Here is a 12120-nt window from a genome sequence, read left to right as displayed (position 1 = left end):
ATTCCCATGGCAGTAAGCTCCATAAGAGAACTAGTAAAATCTAGAAGTATATAAATCTGTTAAGATATTTTTGTTTAGATGATACAAAACAGTAACTGGTCTTTCTTCCTGGAAGCAGCAGGAGATACCGTAGCCTTCATTTTGGTATTTTCTGGAAGTTAATGACCATCCACTTAATCCAGGGTTGTAAAGATGGCTCAGGTTTTCCTGTGGCGCTTGTCACCAGGGCATTTAAGACAGAAGAAAAATCTCCCTGGGATGGACTGTAATATGCTAACATGGAACAGCTGTTGACTGCTCAAAAGGGCTTAATAATTTTAGCAGCCCTATGCAGGTGGCTGTGCAGGTATGCTCAAGGCAGGCTCTGCCATCCTACTTCCCTGACTGCCTGGTCACAGTCTTGATCAGGCTGTGCCATGGCTCCCTCCCAGCCCAAATGTCTCGGCTTCATCCTGGGCATGCCCCAGACTGAGGAGCCTGCACGTACCCAATGAAGGTATTCAAGGAATTGAAAAGCAAGAGAACAGGTCACATTTGGCTCCCAGTGCTTTATAATTGAGGAATTAGGGTTGTCTTGGAGAAGGAAAATAGGCTGGAAAAGGCAAAAGGTCCTACTGACTGCATCGCAATGGTTGCTTAAGCTCTTTCAGTTTTCACATCTGTAAAAAAGATTTCATAATACTTAACCACTTATTTCAAGTCAGCGTTGCAAAGATTAAGTGGTGTCTGCACAAAGACCTAGACACATCAATATTACCACTGATACCAACCATACACATATAATCATTTTTTACTAAATTAATTGTTTTGTACCCTGCTAGGTTATTATCTGACATGACATGAAGATACTGCTTAGCAGCTGCATGTTCCAGAGCTGTGGTAATAAGCTACACAGGATAGCACAATGGAAATTCATTTATGTGATCTCTGTATGATTATGGGTAATTTTTACCCTTTCCAGCATACAGAGTCATCAAGCGGTGAAAATTGCATTCAGAAAATCACTGATTTAAAAAAAAAAAAAACCACCACCAAAAAAACCCCAAACCAAAACCAGATAAATTGTGCTGCTTTCAGACTTAACTTTGGGCACATCATTAACAGAGTATCGTATTAACTATTAACTTGACTAATACATCAACGTCGGAAGCTGGACAAAATCTTACTTCGCTCCCTTGCTCAGTCCACCAGATGCATTTTGAGAACTATTGATAAATACAAAGTATTAAGAATAGCTACTGCTATTCCCCATCTCTACAGCATGAACATGCTCAGATATTTCACACTTTTTATTTTGTTTTTCAGGGAATATAACTGCCCCAATCACACCACATCAATATCTTACATTTTGTTGCCTGAATAGAGTATCATAGCACAGAAACATCTGTACTACATAAACAACAGCTATTGGTAAAACACTGTGTTTTGGTACAAGGGATATTTGGTAAACGTATATGTACATAAGCACACAATTGGCTTCATAAAACAATATGTAAGCATTAAAACAAATAAAAAAGATACATTGGAGTTTTATTTTTAACATTTGGTTTCAAATGTCATTTGATTCTCTTTCCCTTTAAATAATTTCAGTTACAAATGGAATATACCAGTGAAATGGAGACTTGGGAGTTCAACAAATTATACTTTCTATAACACATCAGATCCTGCAGGTAAACTTCCCCTTCTCTTTTAAGAGTAATGAACAGATAAAGCTTTTCAATGTCCTTAACAAGAAATAAAATACAGAATTAACTTTCATGCGTTTCAGTTTTCAGATCCAGGAACCAGCACACAGCTTGGTTGTGGTGAAGTTAGTAGTCATTTCTACAATAAGATGATTATTTCCCCTATACACACATTATGTCAGTTTAGGCTCAATTCAGTAAAGTGCTTAAGCATGTGTTTAAATCCAGTCCTATTCAAGGAAGCATCTAAGCAAACTCTTAATTAGGATGCACTAAAATCAATGGGACTTAGATATGCCCCTTGTCGAGTCTAAGAAAAGAGGTGAAGTGAGAGGCTGATGAACGCATCTGCGGCATGGTAAACTGGCAATCTAAGTTCAATCAAAGAAAAAGAGCTATGAATGATTACACATGTTTTCTGATGTTGATTTCAGGAATAAGGAAAAACCTACACAGGTATTTTTTGTGATTGTTCTATTATGCGGTCAAATCTGGATTTCTCCTTCTATAACTCTAGTGGCCAAAAATGGGGAAAAAATGGGGGAAAAAAGAAAAAAAGTACTGACTTCTGAAGTTTTAAAATTTCATCATGTTGGAATTTCAGAACTGTCACAATCAGCTCTTCTCTTGTACTTGTTTGAATGTTACGCCTTTTGTTCTGCTTTTTTTTTTTTACCTGGTTGCTTCTAGTATCCATGCAAAAGCAAACAAAAAAGTCTTATGTCATGCTACAAGTCAAAGATTAAGACAAAGAAATTTTCCTTCTCTAACTTCCATATGACATTATGGTGAGCTGCAAGGGGCTATTAACTTGACAAAGTCTCCAAAGGCGTGATTAGGTGCTTACTTCTACACCCATAAAAATTTTGGCTAGTAGGGTAAAACAGCAACTGTAGGGAAAAAATGCCTTTTGAAATACTTTGTATGGATAAAGCAAAGAGAAAATTGCTTTTAACTCCAGCCACCCTCAAACTGCAGATTGAAGACCACTGCTTTCAATGGGCAATAGAAAAACTTTCATAACTAGCAGCACCAACTGGACCAGGCCAAGCTTCTGAGAAAGGAACATTTTTCAAGGATTCATTTTAAATGGGAAATTCCTTAAACATGAATGCTTAAGTAAAGTCAGCTGATTTTGTGGTTCCTTTATTTCGAGCTACAAAAATTGAATCAGGGAGGAGTACAGGGAAGAAAGCCCTTGAAAAGTTAGTTGAAATAAACTGAAAAATGAAACGAATGGAGGAAAAAATATGAGAACTTTTAAACTAATAGTAATCATGAGGGTGAAAAACCTTTTAAAAGAGATATTTGCAAGTACCGTTTCTTTGCAATTTTTTACTTTTTTTACAATGACACTAATTTTCACCATCCTAACCCTAATCACAATGATCTCCATTTTAAATTTAACAAACTAGCTGGCCTAAGTAATTACCACAATTCACTATTGTAAGACAAGTGCTGGCACTCATTAAAGTCTATAATAACTCGTCTTTACTCATGGCCCTTTAAAAAATAAATAAATAAAATTAAGGTTTGGATCTTATTTTGAAATTCATTAAAACCACATATTACTTTTGGAGTCAAGGAATCTCCAGTGAGTTCTGTGTCATATAAAATGCACAAACTGATCACTGTTTGTTTGTTTTGCAGGAATTGTAATAGCATCACCTCCTAATACTTTTGCGAACATTAATCCAGACCACATTGGATTCTATCGGGTGAATTATGATAGTCAAAGCTGGGCCAGATTAAGCATTCTTCTGGTCAGCAACCACAAAGTGAGTGTCATAACATTAACCTGTCTGATGGGTCTCTTATAGAGGTTTGTAGAGGCTGTTTTTTCTGCAAATAATCTATATATTCTTGATCACTCTTTTCCTCTTTTCGCATAGGATTTTTCAGCTGCTGACCGTGCAGGGATTTTGGATGATGCCTTTTCTTTAGCAAGGTAAACTAATTCCCTGCAGAGGTTTCAACACAAGTTTTTCACTTTCCATTGCCTGTTAATAAGAATTAACTCAACTCAGGTGGTTGAAAGAAAATTTCTGAATTTGTTACAAGTCTTAATTGTTTATTGGCTTATATTGTCCTCCAAAAGGGTCAAATTCAAGTATGCATTGGCAACTTGCAGTACCAATGCAGTCAAGAGAGACGCTCCCCTTCAGTTCAGTGGCAGGAAAAAAGAGGGCTTTAATTGCACAGGTCTTAGAAAGGGGTAAGTAACTAAGTAACATCTAAGTAACATTAATAGAAGCACTCCAGAAGAAGTTAGGTGTCCAGAAAATCAGAGACATGCCCACAATGCATAGCATGGTGTTAGGAAGTTACCACCTCAGCTATCTTGTTTAGAAACTTACTTGGAAACTTCTAGCTCTTGTACCCAGCCATGCTGACACAGATAAACTTTAGGCAACCTCCTGTGACAGCCTGTAAGTCTAAATCACCCTAGCCTTTCAGGATGTCTCCGGGAATTAATGCAGTCAGTTGAGGGCTACCCACTTTGGGGCACACTGGGCTGCTGCACAAGCCTCCTCACGACAGTGAGAGCTCCTGTGGTTAGACATTGATCAACAGTGATCTTCAGTGGGCTCTTTGAAAACACCTCCCAAGTTACATTCCAGACTATTTTCACCCTCTCAAAATTTATTATTTCAGACCTTCTAAAGTAAATAGTGTTCTAATCTCTTTAAAGAAGTAAGTTCTTCAAATTCATTAAAATAACAGAAGTTATGTTTTCTCCTTCCACAGACCTGGACTCGTGAATTACACTGTTCCCCTGGAGCTCACAAAATACCTAACAAATGAAACAGACTATTTACCTTGGCATCGAGTTATATCATCTGTAACTTACCTCGCAAACATGCTTGAAGATGACACAAATCTCTATCCTCGGTTTCAGGTGATGAAGCAAAAAAAGCATTCCTGCACGGGACCACTGGATCTGACAGCTCAGGACCTGTAACAGCAATAATATTGAAGTTCAAGTGATTTTCAATGTTGCTGAGCTATTAGTATTTACTTTTTGTTACAGTACTCTTAAAAAAAAGTGCTGAAAACTGCTTAGTACTGATCTCTGAATTACCTGGATTCTCAGTTCAGGACTATGCACTTCGAGGAAAGAAATTGTGCCTAATTATTCTTATAATCCGTCACCATAAGTCACAGTACAGACATTTGTTAGTCAAGGCTGCCCTGCATCCAGTAAAGCATGTATAGGGCAGCAAAATCTCTGACACCTGTCCTCAGCATGAAGGATGGCTATATCTCAATGTGGCAGGGAGCAGGTGTGTTAGTTGACCTACCATGCTGAACATGATTTAATGGTCACTGAAATAAGTATGTCCTGAACTCAGCATTATCTCTGGAAAACAGTTGTGGCAGTGTGTCCTTGCTGTACCCCAACCTTCATTCAGGAGCACAGACAAGGCTGGAGAGAAGCAGATTGCCTTTGTCCTATCTGCGCATCAGTATTGCAAGCATTCAGACTTAGCATGCTGTGGTGATCTGGAAAGATTGTGCATGTGCGTGTTGGTGTTCCTTGTTGTTTAAGAGATGCTAATTCTGGGAAAAATGAAGGAGAACAAACTATGAACACAAATATTTTGTTATTTAAAGAAATCTACCAAAGTAACCAACCCTCTTTTTCTACCTCAGGAATATTTCCGCTACCTGGTAAAACCCATTGTGGTTCAACTGCACTGGAATGATGCTGGAAGCCATCTGGAGAGGTTGAACAATGTTTTTTTTCCTTCTCATATTACTGATAAATTCAAAGAACACTAAGCAGTAGGAAAATATCCCTCTCTCCATCTCTCTTTCTCTTTTAAAGGCTTCTTCGTGCATCTGTTCTAGACTTTGCCTGCAGTATGGATTACACAGACTCTCTGAACAATGCTTCTCAACTATTCGAGCAATGGCTACAAGGAAAAACGTGAGTGCTCATGGCTTTTGTGGCTGGTGAAGAACATGGCATGTGACTTGGCCATAGATCTCAAGCAGGAAAGGGGAAAGAACATTCAAGTACTGTTTCTTTATTTTAGCATTCCTGCAAATCTCCGACTCCTAGTATATCGCTATGGGATGCAGAACTCAGGCAATGAGTCATCATGGAATTACATGTTCAAGAAATACCAAGAAACTTCATTAGCACAAGAAAAAGAAAAGCTCCTGTATGGCCTGGCATCAGTGAAGAACATCACCCTTTTGGACAGGTGATTTAAACACACAAAGATTTTTCTTTCGCTACGGAAGCAACCGGTCACCATTTGCTCATTCCCTTCTCCTTTCTCCTGTGCTGTCATTTTTGTCAGATTACAGCATGTGGAATGCAACACATTTTTCAAGACCAGTTATCTAACACCCCCCCTCTGAGATTGTACTATAGTAGAAAAAAAGCCTTGCTCCTTTAGTGGAAAGATATTGAACACATGGTAGCTTCTGCACACAATCAACAGCCTTCAGCTCTTCCAACAGTGCTTCACCCTGTGTAATTTTAGCTGCCTAATAGTTAAGCATCAGGAGAAAATTAGTCATCTATGTTTCCTCTATAATCAGTGAAGGGAGGCAGGACCTCCAGAGCACTGTTTATCCCACACCAGGAAAGAAACTTAAAATCAATGGGAAGAATTGCTTTTGGGTGTTGCCAGTCACCCTCCGTTGGCTGCAGAGGGAGTTTGCCTAGACTAGATGTCTGCCTTCCAAGTACCCAAAATTAGGCAACCAACCTTGAGCAATCATTACTAAGAGTCCTATGAAGGCATCCGTGTGAAGACACAATGCTCCCTGAAGTGCTGTGCAGAGGTACTTGGGCAGGAATCAGAAATGATGTATTCATGCCACCATGGCAGTGATGGGGAATCTGGATACTGCCCCAGGCTGGTCCAGCTGTCAGACTGGGCAAGCATCTTTCCAGGCTGCCGCCCTGCATAGACACACCAGCTCCTTTAAGCTTATCTGATAACTTTGCATGCAATTATATCATGTAGAGGAGATGCAGGCAATTATCTTCACCAGGGCCATTCACCACTTTGTCAGAACCCTATCTAAATATCATAAGATGGAGCAGTCTCTGCCTGGAAGAGTTCCAAGTTGAAACAAGATGAAACAACGAAGTATAGGAGATTCAGGAAGAGTAAACATAAGAGTTAGAGTAATTAAATTAGTGGCAGGAGGCAGCTGTATTCCTAAATTCTTGTGACCACAACAGCCATAATCTAAAGCCATTCAATGACTAATTGCTGACACGATTAAGACATGAATTAAATAGCTAGATCAGCCTATATTTACAGAAAATAAAATATTCCCCCTAAAGCAGGGAGAACTTGCCTCTTAATTTACTATTAAAATGACAAGGAAGAGGAAAAGAGCAAACAGATTGAGAAAATCATCTGCTACATATAGGAAAAAAGAATACAATCCTTAATCGCAGCACACAACAGCTTAAGGGTGTTCTTCTGCAGCTGCTGCTGTGAAGCCATGACCACACTACTCATATCCCTGAGAACATGCATGCTGAGGGATCCTCCACTCTGTGAGTCAAAACCATTTGTGCTGTAACTGGAGTTATAACTGCAGCACTTACAGGCATGCTATGCCCAAATGAATTTTAATTTTGTATGGATAAGAGTTCCAGAGCAAACAGCACAGATTTCAGTGTGAGAAAGCCACCTGCATGTGTAGTCATGGTCCCTATAAGATCTTTATAGCCTGGACTACTACTTTTTTGGCACTTGGCTACCCAAACAGGCTGGACTACTGACCCAGTCTTTTTTTCACTACTTGATTAAAATATAGGAATAATAATGGGTTTTGGCCATTTTCAAGTAACTCAGAGACATAAACCCTACTTACTTTCTAAAGAGATGCCTAACTGCTTAGATTTCTTTCAATACAATTATCTCTTGACACAGTTATCAAGAGATACTTATGTTTTAGATCAGTGTGCTCCACCTTTAAAATGCTGTAGACAAAAATAATATTCTGCTTGGAAATGGGCTGTAGACTGTGGTGGTAAATACTTGAGAAATATAGACATTAGCATTGCATTATTTCTCATCATCATCAGTTAAGTCTACACTGAAAGTGTTAACTTATTATTTGCTTTTCATGGTCTTTCATGAAAGTCTCTCACTGGTTCTTATGGCATTTCCCTTAGGTATCTGAAATATATTTACAACACCAGCCTCATCAAAAGCCAAGACGTGTTCACAGTCCTTAAATACATCTCGTATAACACCTATGGGAAAACAATGGCCTGGGACTGGATACGACTTAACTGGCAGTACTTAGTTGACAGGTACGCTAATGAACTCATTGGAAACTTTAGGTCTACATATATTTGTATATCTTGTTATATGCCATGCTCTTCTGTATTTTCACTATACAGCTATAATCACTGGACTTTGCATAATGAAAACTGAAAGTGTATTCAACGCAATTATATCCAGCTACTGTGAAAAAGTACTTTGCTGCTGACTTGAAAATCATTCTTTCCCTAAATGATCACTACCAATAAACGGTGGCTAAAAAGTATAGAAAGTTCTACCAAGGCTATAGAAATTTGGTTATTGCATGGAAATTAGTCAGTCATGTATCCACTCTTTCTATTGATTTCATAACAAGAAGACAGCGTATAGAATTTTTTTCATTCCTTCTAGTGGTAACAGCAAGCAGCAGATGTACAGACAAGCAGTGGAAGTAATAGCAAACCTTTTAGGTTTGCTCCTCCCTATTTGAGTGACTTCTCTCTCCTTCCTTCTCCTTTCTAAACGCTTGGTGAGGGCACAGAAGCAGAGCATACCTGCAAGCCTTGAGCTGCGAACTGGACAGCATTTGTATTGCTGAGCAGCAATACACCCAATTTCCAGCATGAGACAATAAGTCACTAATTAAAAAAACCCCAACCCTCGCCCAGAAGAGATCACTCCATTAGTAAACATATTTGAGAACAGCACAGATATTGTATAGGAATATTATTTTTCAAGTATTTCTAAAAATGCTGAAATCCGAGTGCATATGTTTTATTGTAGCACAGTTAGAAGTTTAAGCTTCAGATAATTACTTGTGCCTTTTCTTTTTTTAACAGTATTGCATCAAACATAATTTATTAAATTGTTTTTCTAGATACACTATCAATGACAGAAACCTTGGTCGATTAGTAACTATCACCCAAACATTCAACACCGAGCTCCAGCTTTGGCAGGTATGGTGACAGCACTTCTCCTGGTTTTAAGTCAATATATTTAACAATCTACTGGCCAGGAAACTTGACTTTTTATCCTCTAAATGTGTAAAGCAGTATGAGTGACTGTAGAACTATCCCAGTGCTACCAGCCTGAGCTTAAATATCACTCCCAGCCAAAACTGCCCTTGACCAGGTCCCTGTAAAAAGCCACTTGCCCAATAGCAGCCTTATTTGCTTCATGTCAATTCTTTTTCTCTCTCTTTTCCAGATGGAAAATTTCTTTGAGAAGTATCCTAATGCTGGGGCAGGAGAATTGCCCAGGAGTCAGTCAATTGAGCAGGTGAAGAACAACATTGAATGGCTAAAAGTAAACAAGGAGGAAATACGAACATGGCTAGAAGCACAGCAAGGCCCTTGAAGTCTTACTTTGTTAAAAATACCAGGCACTCATTCTAGGCACTCAGAACCTCAGAGATATTTAGCAATGTGGATTTCTTACCTAGGTACCTTAGAGGACCAAGGCCTAATATTTTTTCTACAAACATTCAGGAGACCACTGCCAGAGCAATGTTTGTGTAGTTGCTGATCCCAGATCCTGCCAGCACTTATGTGCAGGAATAGCTTTATATTTTGAGGGATGAATTTGCCTGAACAAACAGGACAAATGTTTAAAGTTACTCAAGGCATAAGTGATGGCAGAACTGGGGTCCTTGCTGATCAAGCTGGTCTCACTTCTTCCACATACCACTCTGAAAAGCTACTTCTTGGTTCGCACAGAAGTGTATCTAGTACAGTCAGGGATTTCTTTCCAAGTGCACCTCATAGGAGCTTTCTCCTGAAGGAAAGAGAATTAAGCAGTAATTTTAACATTGTCTGAAAATTGTCCCCTATATTTACAGCTGTAAAAATTCTACATTTGGGGTTTAGCTTTGCATTCTGACACTACAGAAAGGCCAGTTAAGCTTCCCTCTCCATTGATTTTTGAAATTTAACTACCAGTACACAAGGGATCAATATTACCAGCTTCTTTTTCAATGTTATTAGTTGGGATTCTGTAGCTTGGGTTAGGGGTTGTCTTGGTTATTTTTGTCTTATTTCTAAATCTTCTCAAAAGAAGAACATGTGGCAGCCGTTACTGTAAACAAGACATACAGTACTTACTGTCTCTTTTCTTAGGAAAAAATAAAATTTAAAAAACCTACCTGGAAATCTCAGTCTCTTTCTAATAAAGTGGCAAGACTGCCTGGCATGTAGAAATACACCTGTTACATAGCCCAGCTATGCCATATATATAGCTTCAGTGAGTTCTGAGGGGGAAAAATCTATTATCTCCTCTGAAAAGATACAAAAATAAAGGCAAATTCAGGCAGAGGGGGCAGATGAGTCCCACTGCTGCAATTCAGTCTACTGCAGGAGTACAGGCAGCACAAAAACAACTCTTGGTCCCAAGTCCCTCTGCCACTATGCTGCTGGAGAAAGGACTGGGGCCGCTCTGCCTGCCCCTCCCAAGCTGGGAGCTGGGTGACTTGGAGCTCCCAGGTTTCCACGTGCTGTGTCTTGACACCGTACGGGCAACAGACATGGGCATCAGCCCCATCCTCCTTGCCTCCTCCCTCGTCTCCTGAGTGGAAAGGCACAGTAGAAGGGAACCAGACAGAGCCAGTCCCTGTCTGGATGCCCTGGGAACAGGACCACAGAGCATCTCACAGTAGGTAGCCCTGGGAGAGATTAGGCACAGCTGTCGAGAAACTCAGCAATGGGATGGGAGGACAGAAACATGGAAAAACACTTCTCCCTTCATCCTGCAGTGCTATTGAAAGAGAAAGCTAGAGATGTTGAGGAGATGGCTCTAATGTACAGAAATCCTGGGGTACAGGCTCTGCCTGCCTCTACGCCTTGGTATGGCACAGAGAGCTCCAGAGAAGCTTATACAGTCCTGGATGGAAACACTTTACCCTGCTCCCCCAGGAGATTCAGGACTGGTATGGTTTTGGACCTCTCCCTAGATACCCAAATAGCTGCAACAAGCCCAGACAAATCTGGTGACCAAGTCAGTTGTTCTGTCAAAGGAAAATGTCAGTCATTTGCCTCCTGCAAACAAAACATGACAGGATTTTGACTAACAGTGGTTACAACTTGCTACAGATAGCAGCTGCTCTTTAAGGTAAAGAGGTGGCAAAAGGCGAGGCAATTTCTTCCAGTTTTTCTTCTTGCTCAGATTCACACACAGAGGACAGTGAAAGTGAAACAGCTGCCCACACCTAAACTACCAGCAGCTCAGCACACAGGCAGCAGGTTGTCCTTGGGCAGCTGCCTGCTTAGTAGGACACATGCCAACTTGCCTTCACAATTTTACAGTTTCGATGAGTGCATTGAAGGAGCAGTAGCCAAACAACGACTCTCTTGGTTTCAAGGTCACAAACTGGTTCGGTAGCACTACGCTGTAATACTATCAGTATGTTGTATCACTGTGACTATACAACAGTATGATCAGCTCAGAAAAATTTTCTGTGCACTGCCAGTGCTGTATATTTTAACTGAAAGATTTTAACTCCAGCTGGCCATGATGTGCAACAATGCAAAACAGGTATGAAGATGTTCAAGCACATAGCTCAGTTGTTTTCCCTTTCAGAGAAGATTGAATGAAATTTGGCAGAAAGAACCGATTCTCTAACTATTCATATGCTTCTGCCACAATTTGCTGTAGAAAGAAAGCCATGAGTACTATGGGGACGATAGAAGATAAAGTAGTTACTTTAAGAGATTTCTATCCTCTGTTTTATGTAGCCCCTACTACCACTGAGTGGGATCAGGCTGGCCAACTTTGTCAGCTACAGTAGTAGGCTTTCATCAAGGAAAACACGACAAGTAATGAAGATTTTCTATGGTGCTGTAAAGCTATAGCATAAGCAGCCTACATCCAAATCACACAGACATATCGCTATTCAAGACAGGGCACATATTGGTAGGGTTGTATATCGCTGTAGTAGAAAAAAATTTAAAAGGCCAGAGAGACACAACAGACAAATACCACTGAGGCAGAGAGCAAGAAGCCAAGGACAAGCCTGAACAACTACTGGGCTCATGACCCTGACTGAATGGAAGAGAGAAGGGGATTTAAATAGTGATCCAAGCAATTGCTGCCTGTCATTTGATTCTCGCTCTGTTCAGGAAGATGAGACCATGTGCAGCTTTTGTGCCTGAACCACACTGGATCAGAGAGACGTTTAACTAGTGCTTGGATACTTTTGA

The 12120-nt window shown here is 40.0% G+C and overlaps 1 protein-coding gene across 1 annotated transcript in view; it reads left to right on the top strand.

Moving 5' to 3' along the window:
* Positions 1–10069, top strand: part of ENPEP (glutamyl aminopeptidase) — a 37099-nt gene extending 27030 nt beyond the window's left edge. Inside the window, exons 11-20 of the mRNA XM_069782788.1 lie at positions 1591–1670; positions 3336–3463; positions 3578–3633; positions 4434–4584; positions 5340–5413; positions 5515–5616; positions 5726–5896; positions 7840–7980; positions 8808–8886; positions 9137–10069. Coding sequence (XP_069638889.1) covers positions 1591–1670; positions 3336–3463; positions 3578–3633; positions 4434–4584; positions 5340–5413; positions 5515–5616; positions 5726–5896; positions 7840–7980; positions 8808–8886; positions 9137–9286 — 1132 coding nt within the window. The 3' untranslated portion in view covers positions 9287–10069. The remainder of the gene's footprint in view (positions 1–1590; positions 1671–3335; positions 3464–3577; positions 3634–4433; positions 4585–5339; positions 5414–5514; positions 5617–5725; positions 5897–7839; positions 7981–8807; positions 8887–9136) is intronic.
* The last annotated feature ends 2051 nt before the right edge of the window (positions 10070–12120 follow it).

This window comes from Haliaeetus albicilla, chromosome 1 (assembly GCF_947461875.1).
Source record: "Haliaeetus albicilla chromosome 1, bHalAlb1.1, whole genome shotgun sequence".
Taxonomy (NCBI): Eukaryota; Metazoa; Chordata; class Aves; order Accipitriformes; family Accipitridae; genus Haliaeetus; species Haliaeetus albicilla.
The sequence above is the reverse complement of the archived record's forward strand: the minus strand, read 5'-3'. Positions and strand labels throughout refer to the sequence as shown.